The following is a 25,806-nucleotide window of genomic DNA, read 5'->3' as shown; positions in this document are numbered from 1 at the left end:
AATAGTCAAATCATACAAGGCTTTACTGGCTGGAAAACCATTTGGATTTCATTGTAAAAGCAGTGGGAAACCACTAAGCAATACCTCTGTCTTCATAAAATAACCTATTACCTAAGAGCTTGCTTAATTCTTCAATTATTTTAACCTTTAGGTATTTACTATGTGCCATTCACTTCACAAAGCCTACTGTTTCAAATGTATAAAAACAATAATTGATATAAAAGCTTGAGGTATAGATATATGTAAATTTATATTAACATTATGTATAATTAACATTATTAATATAAAATATGATATATTAATATAATTATATAAAATACATTATAAAAGTATATTATTAAATACTTTTTTAAATGAATGTATCTAATATGTATATTTATACATGCTGTTCTTCAGTGCTATATACACTAGGGAACAGCATCAAAATGCTGTTAGATATTGCTGAAATTCAGAGATACCTCCTACAATCTCTAGAGCAAAGCTAGGCAAGCTATGCAAATGAACAAAGGATACTTTGTTTCTGTCGTCCAGTCATCCTCAGAGTTGGATACAGTAATATGTAGCAAATTCAGCCGTTCGTTTCTCAATTCAACAGATATATATTATGTAAATACTCAAATAAAATATACATTGTGTGTCTACTACATGCCTAGGTGCTAGAGAATCCAACAGTAAGCAATACAGACACAAACCCCTGCCCTCACTAAAGTTACAATCTAGAGGGAAGAAATAGTTAACCTGTGTCTGTTTATTTAAACAAGCAAAAGTATAGTATGTAAAACAGTGATAAATAGTGGTACCTATCAAGGAGAAAAATAAGGCAGGAAAAGATGTTATTTAAATAACTATTGCCTGTGTAAGAGAAATACTTCTGTGGGTTTATGTATTTTTTGGGGGACACTGCCTCCCAGGCTCAAGTGATCCTCCCACCTAAGTCTCCTGGTAATTTTTGTATTTTTTTTGTACAGACAGGGCTTCACCATGTTGCCCAGGCTGGCCTCAAACTCCTGGGCTCAAGTGATCCACCCGCCTGAGCAAAGCTAGGCAAGCTTGAGCCTCCCAAAGTGCTGGGATTACAGGTGTGAGCCACCACACCTGGCACTAGTTTTCTAATGATACAACAGTTGGTGTATATCAGGGGTCAATTGGCTTTTTTGGTAAAAAGCTAGAGAATAAATATTTTAGGCTGTGAGGGTCATATGGTCTCTGTTGCAACTACCCAACTCTACTGTTACAGCATGAAAGCAGCCACAGAAACAAATTTGTGTGTGGCTATATTTTAATAAAAACTTTATTTATGGACACTGAAATGTGAATTTTATATAGTTTTCATGTATCATAAAATACCCTTCTTTAATTTTTTTAAAGCATTTAAAAATGTAAAACCATTCTCAATTCATGGCCACACAAAAACTGGCAGCCAGCCACTATTTAACAATCCCTGGTGTATACAATGAAATGGCTTACTGAATTTTCATACGTCAACAAGTCAAAGAAATAACAAGGAAGTCCAGTGTAAGTATTGAAACACAGAGATCCAGCACCATCAATAACAACAGGAAGAGAATTCTCTAACTTTCAAGTGAGAGATATTAATTTTATATGACAGTGGGACTTATATTTCTAGTGCACAATAAAATATTAAAGATAATGGTACAACCATCTAAATAAATTATGCTAAAACTATAGAAACACCTCAGTGAATAAAAAAGTCATTGCACACCACATCAAACAATCTAGATGCCCTATAAATCACTTCATAAAGTCAACTGTATTCTCTAACAGAAATAAGTTTATTTCATCCACAATGATGTTTGAATTTTACCTTCCATCCCAATAAATCTATACATTCAGCCTTGACCCATCCCTTCAGTTGCACAATTCTAAATGCCTCAGAGAAATCTACACCTGGATATCTTGCCACCACCTGAAATACCATGAATCTAAAACAAATATTTTCTCCACCACACATATAAACTCGTTTCTCCTCAAAATTTCATAATATTAATAATACTTTTATTACCTAATTCAACCCAAGTCTTATGGAATGACATTTTAAGATGTTTACTAAAGTTATGTTTCTCCCAATAGTTGATTTTTTTTTTTGCTTCTTTCTTTATTGTGTATTTACCATCTGCCCGACAAGTACCTAAGCCATTTTGTGTTCATTGCTTCAAATGAAAGACAATTATGGGTCAGAAAAAGAGAAAAAATAAGTTTTTCTGTCTTTTAAGGTACTTGGGAAAACCAAGAAGTCTTCTAGCAGATGAAATGATTAAATAAAATAATGACAGCAGAAGCTCCTCCTCCAATCCTACCCAACCAAACCCACCTTCCAGGCTAGAAAGGCTCCTCTGGATTGAAGGAAAGAGAGAAATCAGTGGGGCCTAGGTTGGAAGAGTCAGATCAGAAAGGAATCAAACAGATTAAAAATGAAGAAGCATTTTTAGTGAGGGGCATTTCTTGAATGCTCAGGAGCCCCTTGCGGGTGGGTTCAGCATCTACAAACCATAAGAGCAAGCACATGGTCAGAATCTTTCCTGGGGCTATATGCTGAGGGCTTCCCTTGGGCAGTAGCCACTCCCTTGCTGATGACCTCCCTACTGTAAGGATGCCTATCCATGCCTGAGGCTTTAGCCAGTTGCCATCCAATTTTTATCCATGTGTGAAGCTTTAGCCAGTTCCCATCCAATTTTTATCCATGCCTGAGGCTTTAGCCAGTTCCCATTCAATGTTTCCTTGTAGGTAGCCATCCTTGTAACTTCCCTGGACCTTATAAGCCCTGAAGAAGACAACCCTGGACACTCTGTGACACTCTGTGACAGTAAGAGTACTGGTGGTGGTTACAGTGATGAGAACAAGCTCTGTATTTGGAATTAGCAGAGTGAGGAAAGGAGTGGTAGGCACTAGGAATCACTAGCCTGATTTCTTATACCATAAATGAGTTTTACATTTTTGATCTTCATATAAACGAAATCATTAGTGTATACTTTTAGATATTTTTGGCTTCTGCTTAGCAGCTTGTTTGTGAGATTCATCCATACTGTTGTAGGTAATTGTAGTAGATTCATTCTTACCACTGGCTCTGTATATTATACGCACACACGCAGGCACGGACATACACACACACCCCTGTTCATTTTTTATTCTACCAGTGACAGACACTTGGATTGTGCTATGGTCTGAATGTTGGTGTCCTCCAAAATTCATATGTTGAAAGTTAATACCTAATTACGACAGTGTTAATGGGTGGAGCCTTTGGGAAGGGATTAAGTCATGAGGCTGCATTCTCATGAATGGGATTACTATCCCTATAAAAGAGGCTTGAGAGAGCTTCCCATCCCCTTTTGCCATGTGAGGACACAGCAGTAAGGTACTATCTTTGAAGCAGAGAGTAAGCTCTCACTAGACGCTAAATCTGCCGTCGTCTTAATTTGTGACTTCCAGCTTCCAGAACTGAGCAATAAATTTTTGTTTTTCAAAAATTACCTAAAGTATTTTGTTATAGCAGCCTGAATCAACTAAGACAGGTTGTTTTCAGTTTAGGGAAAGTAGTAAAACAAACTCCCATTACACAGGTTTAAAACAGTGGCAATATCCCTGGCTCAATCTAACATTACCAATCAGTAGGACCTACTCACTTCCTTTGCTGTAACACCAGATCTCAGTCTATTCTCACCCCTACAAATCCTAGCCACATCTCTTTAAATTAATAGTATGTGATATGGTTTGGATCTGTCCCTACCCAAATCTCATGTTCAACTATAATTCCCAATGTAGAAGGTGGGGTCTGGTGGGAGGTGACTGGATCATGGGAGCAGTTTCTCATGAATGGTTTAGGACTATCCCCTTGGTACTGTTCTTGTGAGAGTGAATGAGTGAGTTATTGCAAGATCTGGTTGTTTAAAAGTGTGTAGCACCTCTCCCCTCTACCTATTCCTCCTGTTCCAGCCATGTGAAGTGCTGGCTGCCCTTCACCTTCCACCATGATTGTAAGTTTCCTGAGGTCTTCACAGAAGCCAAGCAGATGCCAGCATTATGCTTCCTATGCAGCCTGTGGAACCATGACCCAATTAAACCTTGTTTCTTTATAAATTACCCAGTCTCAGGTATTTCTTCATAGCTCTGCAAGAATGAATAAAGAAAATCGGTACCAAGGATTGCAGCATTGCTATAAAGATACCTAAAAATGTGGAAGCAACTCTGGAACTAGGTAAGGGGCAGAGTTGGAAGAGTGTGGAGGGATCAGAAAGAGATAGGAAAATGCAGGAAAGTTTGGAACCTCCTAGAGACTGGTTGAATGGTTATAGTGATGTGGACAGTGAAGGCCAGGCTGAAGAGGTCGCAGATAGACATGAGGAACTAACTGGGAACTGGAGCAAAGGCCACTATTGTTATGCCCTTGCAAAGAATTTGACTGAACTGTACCCCCACCCTAGGGATCTGTGGAACTTTGAATTTGATAATGATGATTTAGGATATCTGGCAGAAGAAATGTCTCAGCAGCAGAGCATTTAAGATGTGGCCTGGTTGCTTTTAACCACCTATTCTAATATGTGTAGGCAAAGAAAAAACATAAAACTGGAACACATTTAAAAAGGAAGCAGAGCATAAAAGCTTGGAAAATTTGCAGCCTGGCCATGTGGTAGGAAAAAGTCCATTTTCAGGAGAAGAATTCAAGAAAGCTGCAGAAATTTGCATAAGTAAAAAGAAACCAAACGCTAATAGCCAAGATGATAGGGAAAAACTCCTCAAAGGCATTTCAGAGATCTTCATGGCAGCCCCTCCCATCAAGGCCTGGAGGCCTAGGAGGAAAGAATTGTTTCATGGGCCAGGCCCAGGGCCCTGTTGCCCTGCTGTGCAGCCTGGGGACACTGCTCCCCACATCACAGTTGCTCCAGCTTCAGCCATGGCCCAAAGGGGCCCAGATTCAGTTCAGGCCGCTGCTTCAGAAGATGTAAGCCATAAGCCTTGGCAGCTTCCACGTGGTGTTATGCCTGTGGGTACACAGAGAGTAAGAGTTGAGGCTTGAGAGCTTCTGTCTAGATTTCTGAGGATGTATAGAAAAGCTTGGATGCCCAGACAGAAGCCTGCTCCAGGGGCAGAGCCCACATGGGGAACCTGTACTAGGGCAGTAATGAGGAGAAACTTGGGGTTAGAGCCCCCACACAGAGTTACCACTGGGGCATTGTCTAGTAGACCTATGAGAAGAGGGTCACCATCCTCCAGACCCCAGAATGGTAGATCCACTGGCAGCTTGTACCCTCAGCCTGGAAAAGCAGAAGGTGCTCAACATCAGCCCTTGAAAGCAGCCATGGGTGGCTCAACCCTGCAAATCCACAGGGGTGGAACTGCCCAAGGCCTTGGGAACCCACGCCTTGTATCAGTGGGTCATGGATTTGTGATATGGAGCCAAAGGAGATTATTTTGGAGGTTTAAGACTTAATGACTACCTTCCTGGATTTCAGACTTGCATGGAGCCTAGCCCCTTTCTTTTGACTGATTTCTCCCTTTTGGAAGAGAATTTATTACCCAATGCCTATACCCCCATTGTATTTCGGAAGTAAGTTGTTTTTTATTTTATAGGCTCACTGGTGGGAGGGGCTAGCCTTGTTTCAGGTAAGACTTTGAACTTTGGACTTTTGAGTTAATGCTGAAATGACTTAAGATTTTGGGGGAGTATTGGGAAGGCATGATTGTATTTTGCAATGTGAGAGGGACATGTGATTTGTGGGGGGCTAGGGCCAGAATGATATGGTTTGGATCTGTGTCCCCACCCAAATCTCACAATCAAGGAGGTGGGTCCTGGTGGGAAGTAATTGGATCATGCGGTCAGTTTCTCATGAATGGTTTAGCACCATCCCTTTGGTGCTTTTCTTGTGATAGTGAGTAAGTTCTCCCGAGATCTGATTGTTTAAAACTATGTAGCACCTCCCCCCTCTCTCTCTTTCTCCTGTTCCAGCCGTGTGAAGTGCTGGCTCTTCGCCTTCTGTCATGATTCTAAGTTCCCTGAGGCCTCCCCAGAAGCTAAGCAGATGTCAGTATCATGCTTCCTGTACAGCCTGTAGAAACGTGAGCCAATTAAACCTCTTTTCTTTATCAATTACCCGAAATGTGAGAACAGACTAATATAGTACCCTTCATAAAGACAATAAATACCTTAATTCTTAGGATCTTTCCTAGAATATACACTTAGTATGTGCTCAAGGAAAGGTTATTATACATGTGTAATCATTACCATCAAAGTGATCAATAACAGCTTTTAATGTAGAAATGTAATTCATATTTTGACATCTTGGTTGATAAGGTCTTGGAATTGTTTTAAGTGTTCTATTTTGGGTATCTCTCACCTTATGAAATGTCCCTAAAGCCAAACTCTCCAATACTAAAACAGCCTATGATTAGCTACATACTTCTCCTCACCTTTCTCAAGATGCTCAGAGGGAGGTGATAGAGAAGTAGGAGTGGGCCGGGCGCGGTGGCTCACGCCTGTAATCCCAGCACTTTGGGAGGCCGAGACGGGCAGATCACGAGGTCAGGAGATCGAGACCATCCTGGCTAACACGGTGAAACCCTGTCTCTACTAAAAAATACAAAAAAAACTAGCCGGGTGAGGTGGCGGGCGCCTGTAGTCCCAGCTACTCGGGAGGCTGAGGCAGGAGAATGGCATAAACCCGGGAGGCGAAGCTTGCAGTGAGCTGAGATCCGGCCACTGCACTCCAGCCTGGGTGACAGAGCGAGACTCTGTCTCAAAAAAAAAAAAAAAAAAGAGAGAGAGAGAAGTAGGAGTAAAAAAGAGGAGATAAGTTCTGGTAGGCTATTTGAATACAAGGTCCTAGCAACTCATAGCTTTAACATCATCAGGAGAAACTGAAAAGAGGCTTTTAGCATAACAAACCATGGGAATAATAACAGAAGGAGATAATAACATAGTGCTTTGTTATCAGATCATTGTGTTAATTCCTTTAATCTTTGCAATTTTATGAGTTAAATATAAAACTATTATTATCCCCACTTTACAGGTAAGGAATTTGATACAGAGTGGTTAAGCAATTTGCCCAAGATCATAATGTCTGTAAAGTGGCAAGGCTAAGATTCTTACCTAGGTAATCTGGCTCAATGATGACATACAATAGCAGGTTCTTGACTGGGGTTGGGGAGTGCATTTCTTTCTCTAAATGGGGTGAGAGTTCTACAATTTAAACAAAATATTAGATTGAGCTATGTGTGAGCAAATGTAAGTATGGATTTTATAGACACTTTATATATGCAAATAAAGCTTTTCAGCCATTAAAAAGTATGAGAAGAGGATTACAAAGGGACAGGAGGAAACTTTTGCAGGTGACTGCTTGCCCATTACCTAGATTGTGATGATAAATTCATGACTGTACACATACATTTTTAAAAATCTCCAATTATACACTTTAAATATGTGTATGTATGCCAATTATATGACAATCATACCTCAATAGAGCTCTATGAAAAAAGAAATAGATCTATAGATAAGCCAGTCAAAAAATAAAAAAGGATGTCCACAATGTATTGAGTAAACATTATAAAATATTCATGATATCATTTGTTACATATGTATAAACAAATATGAAAGAGTATATTTTTATATATATATGTGTGTGTGTATATATATATAAAATGTTATCTGTGAGGTTATTTTGTAGCCTCTGGCAATACAAAGAGCTTTCACTGAGGCATCCCTCCACAGGTACATGAAGAAGCCAACTTGGACTGGGTGCCAGTAGCTCACGCCTGTAATCCCAGCACCTTGGGAGGCCAAGGCCCGTGGATCACCTGAGGTCAGGAGTTTAAGATAAGCTTCGTGAACATGGCAAAACCTCAATTCTACCAAAAATACAAAAATTAGGCAGGCATGGTGGCAGGCACCTGTAATCCCAGTTTCTTGGGAGGCTTGAGGCAGGAGTATCACTTGAGCCAAGTAGGCAGAGGTTGCAGTGAGTCTAGATCACGCCACTGCGCTCCAGCCTGGACGACAGAGCAAGACTCCGTCTCAAAAAAAAAAAAAAGAAGAAGAAGAAGAAGGCATCTTGGAAGCAGATGCTCCAGGCCCAGTCAAGCCTTCGGATGACTGCAGCCCCAGCCTACATCTTGATAGCAATGTCATGAGAGACCCTATGCCAAAACCACCCAGCTGAGTTGCTCCTAGATTGCTCTCAGAAACTGTGTGAGATAACCAATGTTTGTTACATGAAGCTGCTAAGTTTTGGGGTAATTTGTTATGCAGTGGTAGATAAATAATATAGCATATAGTATTGCTCTTTCGTGAAATTATATATATATATATACACACACACACACACACATATATGGCATACACACAGAAAAGTATACAAATCATTAGTATACAACTTGTTGAATTTTCACAAAGTGAGGCCACCCACATAACCAGCACCCAAATCAAGACACTTAGCAGAATAGTACTAGCACCCCAGAAACCCTACTTCTGCTTCCTGTCCAGTTACTACTTCCTAATAAGGGTAACTACTACCCTGACTTATTACACGTTTTGTGTGTTTTTGAATTTCATATAAATGGAATCACAGTATGTACTCATTTGGATCAAGCTTCTTTTGCTCAACATCATGTTTGTAAGATTCATTCATATTGTTGCATATAGTTGTAGCTCATTCATTCTCACTACTGATTCCATGTTAGGTATATATCCCCATTTATTCATTCTACTGATAGAAATTTAAGTTATTTCAAGTTTAGGTTTACTACAAGTAGTGCTGTAAACATTCTTGCGTATGTCTTTTGATGAAACTATATATCTATTTCTTTTGGGTGTATGCCTATACTTCTATTTCTGTTGGGTGTAGAAGTAGAATTACTGGGTCACATGCTGCCCATATTCAGCTCTACTCATTACTACTAAGCAGTTTTCCAATGTGGTTGCACCAATTTACACTCCCAGCAGAGTTCCAATTATTCTACATCTGTATATTCTTACAAACTCTTGGTATTGTCTTTTTTACCTTTGTTACTCTTGTGGGGGTAATGGTATCACATTGTGCATTTTCCTGATGAGTGATGAAAATGAATACCTTTTTGTACACTGGCCCTTTGAATATCTTTTGTGAAGTGCCTGTTTCAAGTCTTTTGTCCATTTAAACATACATCACTTTTCAGATCAGCTAAAGGCCATAATTTTCTAAACTTATGAGTTTTGTATGGTATTATGAAAATAAGAGTCTTGGAGCAACAGAACAGTCATCAAAATAAAAGAAAGATAAAACTAATAGTAGGAATATAGTTAGGTGCCTCTTCTAGAAATATAAGAGAAATAAGAATAGCAATAAGGCAGAAGGAATCCTTAAGGTAGAAATGAGAAAAAAAAGAGAGAAGCCATTATGAAGACAATGCATCTGGACAGAATTTGCTTCTTTTTGGTGGGTGGGAAGTAAGCCACACATAGGAGATAGCTCAAGAATCTTATGTTAGCCTTAGCCACCGTCCAGAAAGTCTTTTCCATGGAATAGAAGGGACACGGATGAGTTTTAACCCTATTATATAGTGGTATATAACTCAGGGCAGTTCAGTGATAGTAGGCAAAACAGTAAATATTCTGCAAACGGGAAAGTATATCACTTGTAAGTGTGGTTGCATTACATCACACTTCTCAAAAGAGGAAAAATGGTCATTTACATATACCCTTGAATGGCCAATAAGTATATACTAACCTTCCTTTAACCTTACAAGCCTACATTAGGCTTTACTTTCTTCTTTTTTTTTTTTTTTCTTTTTCTTTTATGAGTTACCAGAATGCACTATGGCATTAGGTGCTTATTTTTAGTTTACCGATTAAATTTTAATAAGATTCTTCAGATAGCCGAACAATCAGTTAAAATAGTTAATTTTGCTGGACAAGATCAATGCATAATGGACACCATGTATAAGTAAAAAAGTAGAAGAATAAACAATGTGGCTTTGGTTGTATTATCTTAGGCATAACACAGCACAGAATTTTAGCTCCAAATGTAACAATCTGGTGTTTTAAAAGTGATCATATAAGAAGTTCAGGTATTTTAATTTTTAAATAAATAAGGTCAGATATACTAAATTACTTCAAGAGGTCAATATAGACAAATCAACCAGAGAGAAATAGGTTATCATATTTTTAACTCTCACATTGTCATACTGTACAAGCATGTCACAAAAAGAATGACATTGAGAAATCATTGCAAATAGCATATGGGACAAATTTGATATGCCTCTGAGGCCTTAGAAGGACACAGTTATTTCTGTGACATGTAATACTGTTGCATCACTAGCTACTAAATCATGTCACTGTAGTGAATGTTCAAGAATATCACATTAAAACTACCAGGAGAACCAAAATGTAATGACTTGACACACATAATTAAAATATTAGCCTCAATTCTCAAGAATATATATTTTGCAGGATGAATTCTTAAATAAGATTTACATGTTCAATAAAGACTTTCTAAGTAAAGATCCATGTCCTATAAATATCATTAAAAATTATTCAAAGGAAATTTGTCTCAACAAAAAATCAAATTGATAAAGCTACAAAATAATAAGAATTACATCCCATAAAAGCATGAGTGTGGGTTTCTTTGTAAGATAAAATTAAAAGGCACCTGCAGAAGCACTTTTGCCTTTGCAAACCAGTATCTTTTCCTGCAGAAGTAGCCCAGACAAAATTACAAGGATGGATTCCTGGGAGAAAGTGATGCTGTTGGGTTACACTAACTATGTAGGAAAAGAAAATCTAAAAATAATGTGGAATTCTAGGCTTGAATTATCCATTTCTTTTGCTTTTATACTCTTCAACTCAATCTAATTGAACTGGAGCACTATGAATTCTCAGACAGAAAGCAGAAGAGAAATGAAACGAGGGTCCTGGAAAGCCCACGAACTAGAAAATGAGCTTAATCACATTTGATTAAAAATTACCAATCCCCAAAGGGAGATTTGATTTTGTAATGATGTCCTATTTTAGTTAATGCTGTCAGAAATCATGTATATCTTATTTGATGCTATTTCCTCATATGCATCAAAATTTATTGAATTAAAAAGATATTTTAATGAATTGAGCTCATGTTATTCCAGTTTGTATTCTATGTTTTTATTCATACATTATAAGAATCTTCCTATAAACATGATTCTTAATAGTTGCATTATATTCATGTACCATAATTTAACCATTCCCTAAATGCTTTACCATTTGGAAATAAACTTTGTTATATCCATACACTGGAAAATTATGCAGCCTTTAAGATTTGATTATATTTTTGTAATTGCAAATAACATAGCTGTGTATATCTTAGTACACTGCTACATTATTTCCTTGGGGAAGAAGAGTGTGAAAACCTGTATCAAGACATCTGGAGACAGAGCTATCTTATTCTTTGGGGCAAGCATGTGCATACTACTGGGAAAATTAAACAGGGGGGTTATCAGCTCTTCACACGTGTCAATCAATTTAACCAGCTTGCCTCTTAATACTTAACTGAAATAAACTACAAAAATTGAAGCTTTCCTATAGTGAAGTGGAGATGGTATGGCAGTGAAAGAGTTAGATCACAAAGGGTGAGTGTGGAATAACTGATTCCGACCAGGCAATATACAACAGACAAGTCCATTTTGTTCCTTAACCAAATGTGAGATATTTTTAGGAGGATGTTTCCTCTCCTATAAAAGGCTTCCAGGTGAAATGTATGAAGACTAAGGGAAGCTTGAAAAGAAAGGGTCAAGATATAATCTGTGCATACTTTGTTTGTTCATTGCAGGGGTTACTATATGCATATGATCAATTGTTGTTTTACCTCACAAATTATCTTATACAAAATTTCAGTTGTTATGTATTTCTGGATATCACTTAATTTTGTCCTAGATTATCACCAAATCATGATAAACAAAAAAGGAAATACGTACACCAATTCAACAAATTAAACTTAATATTTCTGTATCAAATTCACTTTATTTATTCACACTAGGTAGGCCTGTTCTGGAAAGAATTAAACATGATTTACATAAAATCATGTAATAAAAGCAGATAAAATAATAGTTTAAAAATAAGCATTTGAGAAAAACATGACAAAGGGAAAGATCAATAATAAGAGAGATAAGACAAAGACAGGATTCAGGTCTGTATACAAAAAAAAAAAAAAAAAAAAAAAAACAGTTATAGAAGGTTCTGTAATTTTGATAAAGGAAGGGGTAAACCTCCTAGTAGTCAATAGCAAAAAATAATGTTACATGAGCTATGGTATCCCTAAGATAAAAATAAACCAGTTGCCCAGAAATTTTATTACTTATGATTTTGAGATTAGACAGAAAAATTATCCAGTGTCCTCAAAAGAAGAAATGTAATGAACCATGTCTTCAACATCCATATAGTATATACAATAACACATTTAATGTCATAATTTCTTATAACTTCTTTCTTGTAAGTCAGCCAAGGGCAAGACAGCATAGAAGCAATGTACTCTATATTTGTATAACATATTTAGAAATTGGCCCACTCGAATGGCTTCTTAAAACAACTTAAACACAATCAAAAGCATACCTAGTGCAATGACCATGCCAAAGGAAACTCATTGCACCTGGGTGGTTCAGACCAACGTCTGATGGCCACTCTATAAACAAAACATAAAAGATCTGACTCACTCTACTGGCCCTTCTCCAAAAAAGAACAGCAGTCCTGAGAGAACTGCTGATAAGCAACCCCACGGGCCAAGATAATTCTGATTATTTTTCCATTCTAAAGAATTAAGGGCAAGGTATTATAGTTCATTTGAGGGTAGCCTTGGGTCTCTAAGAATTACTACTCTCCAGAAGCAGTTCGTGGAAATCCTGCCAATTTGGTTTACAGAATCAGCGCAGCCCTGGGATCAATCAGCCACAAGAAAACAGGATGTTTGTTATTATATGGTTATAGCTAAAATGTATCCCCAAAACCTTATACTGGAGTCTAACTGTCTGGAAACAATGTACTAAAGGATCTGGTACTGGGTGGAGGGAACATTTTCTGGACTATTACCACTTTAGTACTCCATTTTCAGGTGGATTCAAATCTCTCTATAAATCCCTTCTTTCCCCTAGTTACATATCTTTTCATCAGAGTTGAGGTACAGGAACAGAGGTATGGAGGGAGTTCTGTCTGAAGAGTTTTTTCTCTTGCTCCCCCAGCTCTGCATCTAGAACATTTATACCATTTTACTTTATCTGCTCATTAAAAACCCAATGAGTCCAGAGAGGTGAATAATCATACCTGTTTTACAGATGAGGAAACCAAGGCTTAGTTTGGTTACAGAGCTACTACTTATTATAACCTGTAGTACCACATTCCAGGTCTGATTCTTAATCTAATGCTGTCCTCACTAAAGTACTGAACCAAGAATGGAAAATTTTCAGCTCTCAGCTTAATTTCATATGTCCTACAGATTTTCTAATATTAAAATGCCCATTTTTGAAACTTGCAAATATGAATCAGAGGTTCTAAGAAAGGCTCTTAGAGTTCTGGCCCTTGCTTTTCCACTACAAGAAGAATCTTAAAATTTGAGTCGAGTTAGTTCTCTGCAAATGCTGTCTACTTTCCCATTTCCATGCCTTTGTTCACCCATTCTCCTTCGTTTAAATATGATATTCCTTCCATTTTTATTTAAATCCTAAAACCATCGTTAATGACAGTATAATTCTTCTCCTCCTTAGAAATGTATCTTCACCAGCCCAGGAGGATGTAATCACTCTGTCCTCTGAATTTCTATGGCATTCAAATCTGTAGTACTCACTTTTGTTTGCTCACCCATTTTCTGTGTGTGTATTATTCTCCCCAGATTGCAAGCTCTTTGAGGGATGTGGCCATGACTTGGCCTATCTGCATTTGTTATAGCATCCAACACTTAGCTGGCACAGAGAATACACTCAATAACTGATGAATAAGATACCAAATCCCCTGGACTGTCTAAACAAACCAGTTGCCTACTTCACTATCTTTATTTCATTGTAGATTTGAACAGTATTTTAATTTCCCATTTTCCTCTTTACTGCTCCTTTTCTACTTGATCTATAACACAAAACCAACATTGGGTTGAATACAGATTATTGTATGATATGGGTGAAGAATATTTTCTGTTCACCAAACTGAGGTATACTTAAGGCAGGCAATTTGGAAAATGCATAAATTTTAATTGTTACTTCATAGTTCCTTATATAAATATTTATCATTTATTTAATCAGTCCTCTATTGGTTTTAGTTTAGGATGGTTCTATTTCTTCATTATAAACAGCACTAAAAATATACCTACCTATATGTTATACACATTTCTTACTATTTTCTGAGATTAACTTCCTTGGCCGATAATTATTGCTGTTACTTGCAGTGGAACACTTTTCTACTAATATATATATCAGGAATAGACAGATGAATAATAATTGAACTTTCTACTATGGTAGAAAGAAGCAAATAAAAATGCAATAAACACATCTCAGATGCTATACAAGCAGTAAGTAAAGGACACATTTTAGGAAGACTAGTCAGGTCAATTGCACCTAGAAAAGATAAGAAGTCTTCACAAACATGGTGACACTTGACAGTCTTAAAAAAAGAAGACTTGCCTGCCAGGAGCAGAAGGAAAAGAACACTCTACCTTGCATCCTGTCCAAAACTGCTACCTCTAATCCCATGCTAAAAAAAGAAAAAAAATTGCAAAAAGACATTGTAATTCAATATACTTCCCATTCTTCCAACAAAAATTAATAAGGACTTACTACAGTCAACTATTGTGCTAGGACTCAATGATTACCAAAATGACATAAAACCTGCCCTCATGCTGCCGACAGACTAATGATTTTCAAGGATACTTTAATGAACCAAGCAATTACAACTCAATGGCTGTATAACTATCTCTCAGATATAGCACTGTATCTGGCCTAAAAGAAGTCTGATTCTCCAAGCCTTTCAAACTAAAACCTAATTTTGTTTCTTACGTACAAATTATCTCACTCCCAGAATAAAGAGAAGGACATCATGTTGTCATTTGTGATCATTAAAAATCTCAGTGCAATTACAAACCTGGCAAAGATCCTAGGAGATCAAATCCATCTATTGTGTAACTAACAGCTTCAAAGCCTCTGGAGACGATCAGAATCCAAGTACTTAAGAAAATTACCTCACTATCCATTCACTTCCTTGGAAACTGTTACTGAAATGTCTTGCTGCAGTTTTAGCTACCAAGGAAAGTCACTCAGGAAAGGCTGCTCCTACATATCAATTTAGTTACTAGTTTGAGGAGAAAATTCTCTTTGGCTAACCATTTCACCAAACTTCATATAAGCATTATAGGATTCTAATACCTCATGCTGCTAATTTTAAAACAGGCTTTCTCCCTGTACTTCTGATCACACAGATACAATAAAACATAAGAAAAGTCCTTTGAAAATATAACACCTTACCTCTGAAGCATTCGTCTACCTCAGAGATATGAGAGTAAAACAAAGGATAGTAATGCTACAGGATCAACAGGATTTCAACTGGGTCCTCAGAAGAATAAAACAAACATCCATTAAATTATAATCTTTCAGAATCGTCTGGAAAAAATATTGAATTCTGTGGGTGACATTCATGAATATCCATAAAATACATTCTTTGGCCTTACTCACCTTGCTATTCTGGTCTAAAATTGTTTTTCACATTTTCAGTGCTCACTCATGCAATTAAAGCCTCAGAGCAGCTTGGAGCACTGGATTTCAACCCAACTTACCCGAAGGAGAAAAAGGCTGCATACAGCTTGATCTGTAGTTACAGGTCACTAGAGTCAACAACAGCAAGATGGCTACCCACAGCTCTGTAATGAACCCAGAAGTCTCAAGCCTTCTTAAGGTTTCCCAGTCTGCGTACATTACTGAGTAAATGGAAACATAGGGCAGATAACTGAAGGGAGTTTCTAAATTATGATACTGAATACTTGGATTAATCTCAGGAAACAGTTCCACACTACATCTCTTTTACAATAACACACTGATAAGTCAATGCCAAATACCTAGTTTTAGAGAAAGATCAACAAAGCTACTTTGAACTCATTCGTATTCAATACTGAATAGCACCTATAGTACAGCTTATAATTTGCCCTAATGACATAAAGACCCCACACAATCTCTTACATGTGCATTAACAAGAGGATAATGGGCCAAAAGTCAAAAGTCTTTCAAGTTGTATTTTGAGGATTTTATAATTCATACTCTGCTGAACATCTTAACCCCAATATTACAGAAACTCATTATTTGCTATGCTACACTCTTAATTACTTGAGAATTTCTACAAGCCTCCTAATTTTGATATATATCTTTAAAGTGTTCATGTTAATAATCTCATTTACTTTGGCTATCATATGAGGCAGAAACTACAAAATGAACCTTCTTTAATTACCTGGTCCACTATTCCCTACCGTCTTTCAACAAATGAGTTAAACAGAAGAAGTAGAAAACACCATTACAGGATTTATCCAAAAACAATTCATTTAAATAGCTTTATCTAACAAAGTATATCATGGACAGATTAATCTTTTATTTAAAATGACTTGAAATATATTGGCTGTGTATCAACATTAATGCAAGATGAAAAATATGCAAATATTTTTATTTAATCATCTTATTTCTGAGATAAACAAAACGTTCACACTTAGGTAATTTATTAGTGGTGAGTAATTTATGGTGAATTCCTAATTAATAGATTCAACTAGTATTTACTGAATACCTAACTTTGTGACAGGCATTGTAGTAAGAACAGTAGAAACGAGCATTTGGCTCAAAAAAGTCCTAACTACATTAATAAAAAATTTCCAGACTCTGTGAAAAGCTAGTCAAATTTCAGTATAACTGAGAGAGGTGGGATGACATAGGCTGCTCATAGCCTCCAAAGGTTTCTGATTATCTCCACAATGTCTCCCTCCCCCACTCCCTGTTATATGGAAATCAAGAGACTGGGACATCACAAGCTTCTACCTTACCAAAAGTTACTGAAGGAACACATGGTCCTGGTTTCTAAGAGATTATTCAGTAAAGCAGAGGATATTTTTTGCCCTCAAGGAAATATTCCTGAAAACTTTCCATTTCTGGGTATGATGAGCTCAGAATGTATAAGATCCTCTCCCCCTCAGTATGTGTGTGTGTGTGTGTGTGTGTGTGTGTGTGTGTGTGTGTGTGTGTGTGTGTATATACACACACACACATATATATATCTCAGAGATATGAGAATAAGACAAAGGATAATAAAGAGATATGAGATATCAGAATAAGACAAAGGATAGTGATGTGGTCTGCTATAAAATAAATACATAAAATAGAACACATCTATATATAATAGAATATATCTATATAGAAAACATATAGATGTTTTCTATATATCTATATATCTATATAGAGATATAGAGATATATTCTATTATACATATAGAATATATATGATAGAATATATCTCTATATATCTATATATAGAGAGAGAGAGCGAGTAACTATAAAACATGGATATAATACAAACAGAAATGAACTTAAGCTACTGGACAGTGAACAGAAACACACAGATTCAGATGAGGAACCCACAATTGCTATGAGGAATGGAGACTTAAATCTGGGCTAAGTGCAGCCCTTGTGGTGAACAACAGCTAGTGGAGAAGGGGGTACACATAGAAAAAAAAATCCTCTCATTTTGGTTTTTGTCTTAGGAAATCAGAAAAGTTGGAGAATGGGGAATACTAGAAGGAAGAGATCCAGGGAGGGAATTCCTAAACTCTGTTCACGCACACTGAACCTTGAACCATGTTCCTGTGTAACAGATACAAAGCAAAAGAACAATTCTAAACTGAGACTAAAGCTGCCACCCTGAAGATACTGGTGAGTGAAGAGAAAAAGATACACACTGGTGGAGTTGGTGCACTCACTTGCAGGAGAGGAGATGGTGTTAGTCTAGGACTAGACACAAAGTATGCACAGCAGAAGTGTAAAACAAACAAACAAACAAACAAACAAAAAAAAAGTCACTCAGGCCTAAAAAAACAAAACCAAAATCCCAGAAAACCATGAGCACTGATGACAAAGAGCTGAAGAGTGGATTCTTAAGCTCTGTCTACTCACATTTCTGACTAAACACTGAACCATGCTTATACAGTCCAGACTTTCAGCAGCCCCAAAAACAAAAGATCTGAATGAAGATAACAGCTGCTGCAAAAGAAACAGTTAGCTGTTCAAGCCCAGTCAACAAAACTAGATGCTACAACAAAGGAACCAATACTTTTTAGGTGAAAATGACATAATCCAGAATCTCCTCAATTTAACATTCGTAATATCTAAGATAGAACTCAAAAGAACCCAGCATACAAAGAATCAAGAAAACAGAACACATTATAAACAGGAAAAAAAAAAAATCAATCGAGTCCAACTCCATGATGAACCAGATGTTGGAAGTAACATAAGATTTTAAACTGGTTATCATCAATGAAATACAAATAGACATGTTTCTAATTCATGAAAAACTGACTTTCATTTTCTGGTTCAGAATGTAAGGAGCTTGGAAGTTATCACCCTTATCCTCACAAGAAAAATGCTAAACAAAGTGAAAATCAACAACTCTTCCTAGATCCATTAGAGGTTGCAACTGCAGGGCAAACCACTGCCCCCAAAACTATAGAGACTGACAGGCAGATATAGAAAATCCAACTTTCTGAAGCAGAAGCCTAGGAGAAAACTCCAGAACCAGTATCAGGCTAAGAAAACATAAACTGTAGTTTGAGAGTTAGAAACTCCAGGGAGGCCCAATCTTAGACCTATACCCACTTCTGTGAGTTTTAGCTCCAGGAGCCCTATCAGGTTCTCACAGTAAAGATCAAAAAAAAATTACCTTGCCGGGCACGGTGGCTCACGCCTGTAATCCCAGCACTTTGGGAGGCTGAGACTGGCGGATCACGGGGTCAGGAGATCAAGACCATCCTGGCTAACACGGTGAAACCCCGTCTCTACCAAAAATACAAAAAATTAGCCGGGCGCGGTGGCGGGTGCCTGTAGTCCAGCTACTCAGGAGGCTGAGGCAGGAGAATGGCGTGAACCCGGGAGGCGGAGCTTGCAGTGAGCCGAGATTGCGCCACTGCACTCCAGCCTGGGGCACAGAGCGACACTCCGCCTCAAAAAAAAAAAAAAAAAAAAAAAAAAATTACCTTGGGCTTCAGGCAGGGAGAGTGAAAAAACAGCCATTTTATGAAGCACTCAAGAACATTCTCTTTCTTACCAAGGCCTGCCCTCAAGTGAAACAATAGTGGTTCCTGAGTATCCACGGATACCTAAATCCAGAGATACTCAACTCCCTTATACACAATGGTGTCGTATTTACACATAACCTATGCACATCCTCCCATATACTTTAAATCATCTCTATATTGCTTATAATACCTCATACAATATAAACGCTAGGTAAATAGTTGCTATACTGCAATTCTTATTTGTGTTATTTTGTTACTCTTTATTGCTTTTTTTCCAAATATTTTCCATCTATGGTTGGTTGAATCCATGCATGTGAAACTCATGGATACAGAGGGCCATCTGTATTACTAGAACATAACCAACTGGGGATTTAGCAGACCCTAACTGACCTGGAAGAAGGAAATGCCCAATTCCTGTTCCCGTTTAGCCTTCCTAGTTCACCTAAGGTGGGAAAAACAAAGCAAAACTGAGAAGCACTTGCGAAGGTCACAGTCTACGGCACAGGCTCACTAAAAGATTGAGACCCAATCATAGGACCATAGAACATTTATCTCCCTACACCTTACTACATCAATAGGGATCCTGTATAGTAACAGGGGGATACAACAGAAAGAATTGCATATCTCAAATCTTAAGAAAAAGTTGCTAGAGGAACTCAAATATAACAGGGAAGTAAAAAACAAAGACAGCAGAGGAAATTTTATTTCCTGACACTTACAGCTACAGAAAACACTAAACACAGCCTAATCCCTAACCAAATAAATATAAAACCTTACATTAAAGGTCTATTCACCTCGGTTCCTTTTACCCAATACTCCAGCTTTTGACAAAAAAAAACACAAAGCATACTAAAAGGTAAAAACACACAGTTTGATGAGGCAGAACATCAGAACCAACCTCAATTATGACAGAAACCTCGGATTTATCAATTCATGAAAACCTCAGTAAAGAAACAGGAAGCCTCAGCAGAGAAATAAAGGCAATAAAAAAGAAAATTTTAAAATACAAAATAATTTCTGAATTTGAAGAAATAATAAATGAAAATTTCCCAAACTTGATGAAAGAGAGCAATTAATATATACAAGATACGAAATGATTTCAAAGCAGAATAAATAGGGAAGTCCATTCTAAGGTAAATAATAAACCACTGTAAGTCAAAGAGCCTTGAAAGCAGCAAGAGAAAAATGATATATCACAGTCAAAACAACAATTCAGTTAATGCTTAACTTCTCATCAGAAACTATGGATCGTGGACACTAAAAAAATAAAATTACAGACAAATATCCTTGATGAACACAAATGCAAAAATACTCAACAAAATATTAGCAAACTGAATTCAATAGCATATTTAAAAGATCACTCACCAGATCAAATGAAATATATTCCTGGAACACAAGGATAATTCAACATATGGAAAGCTATAAATATGACACACTACATTAACAGAATGATAGACAAAAACTATATGATCATCTCAATATATACAGAAAAGCATTTGATAAAATTCAACATTGTTTCCTGATAAACTCTCAACAAATTAGGTACAGAAGAACGTATCTTAACACAATAAAGGCCATATATGACAAGCCCACAGCTAATAGCATGCTTAGTGATGAAAAGTTGAAAGCTTTGCCTCTAAGATCAGGAACAAAGATGCCCGTTCTCAAAACTTCTATTCAAAATAGAACTGGAAGTCCTAGCCAGAGCAATTAGGCAAGAGAAAAAAAAAGGTATGAAATCAGAAAATAAAAAGTTAAACTATTTTCAGATAAAATGGTCTCATATAGAGAAAACCAGGACTCTACCAAAAAACTGTTAGAAGTAATAAACAGATTTGGTTAAAGTAGTAGGTACAGGATACAAAATCAGCATAAAAAGTTAGTAGTGTTGCTATACACTGATAATGAACTACCTACAAAATAAATCAGGAAAACAATCCCATTTACAGTTGCTACCAAAAAAGAAACCCTATTTAGGAGTAAATGTAACCAAGGATGTAAAAGATGTGTACACTGCAAACTATAAAACATTGAAAAAATTTGGAAAAGTCATGAATAAATGGAAAGACACACTATTTTCATGGAATGGAAGAATTAATATTGTTAAAATGTCCTTGCCACCCAAAGCAATCTATAGATTCAATGGAATCCCTATCAAAATTTCAATGACATTTTTCACAGAAATAGAGAAAATGATCCAAAAATTCATGTTGAACTACAAAAGACCCCCAATAGCCAAAGCAGCCTTGAGGGGAAAAAAAGCTTGACACATCACAGTATTCGACTTCAAAATATCCTACAATGCTAAAGGAATCAAAACTCCATTGTACTGGCATAAAAACGGACACATAGACAAATAGAACAGGACAGACAGCCTAGACACAGACCCATACATTTAATGGTCAACTGATTTTTCAAAAAGGGGCCAAGAACACATAATGGGAAAAGGAGGGTCTCTTCAATAAATGGTGGTAGGAAAACTGGATATCCACATGCAAAAGAGTAAAACTGGACCATTATCTCACACTATATACAATAATCAACTCAAAATGGATTAAAGGCCTAAAGGTAAGACCTGAAATTATAAATCTACTAGTAGAAAACATAAGGGAAAAGGTACACGACATTGGTCTGGGCAATCGTTTTTTGAACATGATACCAAAAGAATAGGCAACAAAGGCATAAAAATAGACAAATTAGATTTCATCAAACTAAAAAGCTTCTGGACAGCCAAGGGAACAATAAACAGAATGAAGAGATAACCCATGGGATGGGAGAAAATATTTGCAAACTATACATCTGATAAGGAGTTAATAGCCAGAATATATAAGGAACTCAAAGAACTCAATAGCAAGAAAACAAATAGTCCAATTTAAAAATGGGTGAAGTTAGCCGGGCACAGTGGTTCATGCCTGTAATCCCAGTACTTTGGGAGGCCAAGGCAGGTGGATCACTTGAGGTCAGGAGTTCAAGACCAGCCTGGTTAACATGGTGAAACCCTGTCTCTACTAAAAATACAAAAAAATTAGCTGGGCGTGGTGGTGGGCACCTTGTAATCCCAACTACTTGGGAGGCTGAAGTAGGAGAATCACTTGAACCTGGGAGGCAAAGGTTGCAGAGAGCTGAGATTGTGCCACCACACTCCAGCCTGGGCAACAGAACAAGACCCCATCTCAAAAATAAATAACTTAAATTTAAAATGGGCAAAGTACCTGATAGACATTTCTCAAAGACATACAAACGGTCTACAAGTATATAAAAAAAAAATGCTCAGCATCACTAAGGGAAATGCAAGTTGAAACCACAACTACATATACCCCACACTTATTAGAACAGCACTTATCAAAATGGTAAAAGACAACAAGTGTTGGTAAAGATATGAAGAAAAAGGAAACCTTCAACACCATTGGTGGAAATGTAAATTAGTATAGCCATTTTGGAAAACAGAATGGAGGTTCCTCAAAAAATTTAAAAAGTACTACCATATGATCCAGCAATTCTGTCACAGGATTCTTGTGGTGTTGCTTCACCAGCCAGAAACCTCTGTGGCCAGTCTTTGCCTGAGTTTTGCTTGGGCCTGCTGAGCTCATTCCACCCACTCAGCCTGGCAGGCTACACTCGGCTCACACTACCAGCCTGGCTCCCATGCCTGCCAAGGGCAAGCCAGGCGTAGAGTGGTGAGGGGTGTGTGAGCAAGTATAGGGTCCAGCCTCTGTGCACAGCCAGACATGCTGACTGCAGTGGGGCAGGAAGCTCCAGATGCTGGCATGGGCACTGGCTCCCTCCAAGGCTGTGGCTGGACCAGGCGTACTGCAATCAGCTTCCACGGCTGACACCAGGGAACACAGTGGTATCCAGAAGCTTAGAAATGCTAGGAACCACAGCACCCCAAACAGGGTGTCACAGCCCTGGCTCAGGGAACTCCTAGGTCTGGGCTCTCTGAAGGGAAGCAGCTCTTCTCTCCTTCTCTCTTTTTTCCTTCTTGTTGCCTACAATGTGGTGAGCAAGGGGTGTGTTTCAGCTCTTTTTGCCCTGCCATTGATGGGTTCCAAGTTCTTGTCCTTCATCCAGGAAGAATGAGGTACATAGACAAGTGGAGGGTGAGCAAGGCAAAAAGGAGCTTTATTGAGCGACAGAACAGCTCAGAGGAGACCCACATTGGGTAGCTCCTCTCCAAAGGCAGGGTGTCTTGATGAGTGTTCAGCTCTCAGCAGAGAGGACACCCTGGAGTGGGTAGCTCCTTTCCGCAGCTGGACATCTAATCCTTTCCTTGAGTATGGCTGAATCTGGGATTTTTATGTGCTTCAGAGGGGAGGAAGTGCATGCTGACTGGTCCATGAGTGGCTATGGGTGGGCTGGGAGAAGCACCATAAGTTCCCACTCCAGTCTGTGTGACTGGCAGCCTGGCTCCCAGGCTTCAGGACTTCCCTGGCTTGAAGGTGGGGCTTCACTGGTAACCTATCCCTCTCTACTCAGGAGCCTGTCTGCCTCCCGCTGCTGTTCATGGCATCCAGGCTGTTTGTGCTGAGGGGTGCCTGCACGCCAGCACCAAACTGCTCTCAGCTCCACCTTGACCTCCCTCCCATGCTCGTTGGCACCCACCTGGTCAGTTGCAACAGTGCCTGGGCTCAGCCTCAACTTTGCTCCGAGATCAGAGCGGGCACCAGGAGTGGGGAAAGGCCAGGCAGCAGGAGCAGGTACTTCTGAGCCTGCAGGGGCATGGGGGGCCTTCCCAGACCACCAAGAGTACAGAGATTACTGGGTCCACAGCCATGGCTGGGCAGCTACAGCTGCGCCTGGGAGGATGGAGCTCCTGTCTGCTCCTGGCCCCAAGGAGCACAGGGAGGCCTGGGTCTGCAGCCACAACTTGGGCAGCTGCAGCTGCACCCAGGAGGGTAGAGCTCCGGCCTGCTCCCAGCCCCCAAGGGCAAAGAAAGGACAGGGTCCACAGCCATGACTTGGGTGGCTACAGCTGTGCCCAGGAGGGCAGGGCCCCTGCCTAGTCCCAGCCCCTGCTGGCTCCATGGAGTGAGCAGCCCTGGCCCTACCTCCCCCACTGCAGCCAGTGTCATGGCAGCGACTGCTCTAGGTAGGCCACTGCTGCCATCAATTCCACTATGGGGTATATATGCAAAAAAAGATAAATCAGTATGTCAAAGAGATATCCTAACTTACATGTTCATTGCAGCAGTGTTCACAATAGCCAAGATATGGAATCAACCTAAGTATCCTTCAACAGATACATGGATAAAGAAAATGTGGTATATACTCACAATGGAATACTGTTCAGCCTTTAAAACGAAAGGATTTCCTGTCATTTGCAATGACATGGATAAACCTGAAGGGCATTAAGTGAAATAAGCCAAGCACAGAAAGTTATGTATCATATAATCTCACTTATATGAAACCTAAAAAAGTTGAACTAATAGAAGCAGAGAGTAAGTGGTAGTGTATTAGTTTGTTCTTATGCTGCTAATAAAAACATACCTGAGACTGGGTAATTTATTGGGAAAAATAAAAAAAAAAGAGGTTTAATGGACTCACAGTTCCACATGGTTGGGAGGCCTCACAATCATGGCAGAAGGCAAAGTAGGAGCAAAGGGGACGTCTTACATGATGGCAGGCAACAGAGGGTGTGCAGAGAAACTGCCCTTCATGAAACCATCAGATCTCATGAGACTTATTCACTATCAGGAGAACAGCACGGGAAAGACCCACCCTCATGATTCAATTGCCACCCACCAGGTCCCTCCCATGACCCGTGGGGATTATGGGAGCTACAACTCAAGATGAGATTTAGGTGGGGACACAGCCAAACCATATCAGGTGGCTATCAGGAACTGGGTGGGGGAAGATCAAAGAGATGTTGGTCACATGATACAAAATTTCAGTTAGACAGGAGGAATAAATTCAAGAGGTATACTGTACAACATGGTGACTATAGTTAATAACAATGTATTGCATACTTGAAAATTGCTGAGAACGTAGATTTGAAGTGATGTTACCACAAAAATGATATGTAAGGTAATGCATATGTTAATGAGCTCAATTTAGCCATCTTACAATATATACATATTTTAAAACATCATCTTAAACAAATCTATGTAATTTTCATCAATTAAATTTTAATTTAAAAAAGAGGACCGAAAAACTGTTAAAACATCTTTAAAGCGTGAAAAAAACGAAATGTTAACCCAGAATTTTATATTCAGCAAAAATATCACTGAAGTGTAAAAGTGAAATAAAGATATTTTCACATAAAACTAAAAGCATTTGTCATTGGCCAACCTGCACTATAAGAAATGCTAGAAGTATGGCCGGGCGCGGTGGCTCAAGCCTGTAATCCCAGCACTTTGGGAGGCCGAGACGGGCGGATCACGAGGTCAGGAGATCGAGACCATCCTGGCTAACACAGTGAAACCCCGTCTCTACTAAAAATACAAAAAACTTAGCCGGGCGAGGTGGCAGGCGCCTGTAGTCCCAGCTACTCGGGAGGCTGAGGCAGGAGAATGGCGTAAACCCGGGAGGCGGAGCTTGCGGTGAGCTGAGATCCGGCCACT

At 38.5% G+C, this 25,806-nt stretch overlaps 1 protein-coding gene across 3 annotated transcripts in view; it reads right to left on the bottom strand.

The window, feature by feature from the left end:
• Positions 1-25,806, bottom strand: part of PRRG1 (proline rich and Gla domain 1) — a 98,985-nt gene that overhangs the window by 47,530 nt on the left and 25,649 nt on the right. Inside the window, exon 2 of one of the 3 annotated variants that reach the window (XM_065538575.1) lies at positions 7,103-7,192. The exons of the other annotated variants lie outside the window; for them this stretch is intronic. Within the exon in view, the coding sequence (XP_065394647.1) occupies positions 7,103-7,166 (64 nt within the window). The 5' untranslated portion in view covers positions 7,167-7,192. The remainder of the gene's footprint in view (positions 1-7,102; positions 7,193-25,806) is intronic. 3 annotated transcript variants of the gene reach the window in all.

The sequence above is a fragment of the Macaca fascicularis genome, chromosome X, assembly GCF_037993035.2.
Source record: "Macaca fascicularis isolate 582-1 chromosome X, T2T-MFA8v1.1".
In the NCBI taxonomy this organism is placed as follows: Eukaryota; Metazoa; Chordata; class Mammalia; order Primates; family Cercopithecidae; genus Macaca; species Macaca fascicularis.
This window is presented reverse-complemented; position numbering and strand designations above follow the sequence as displayed.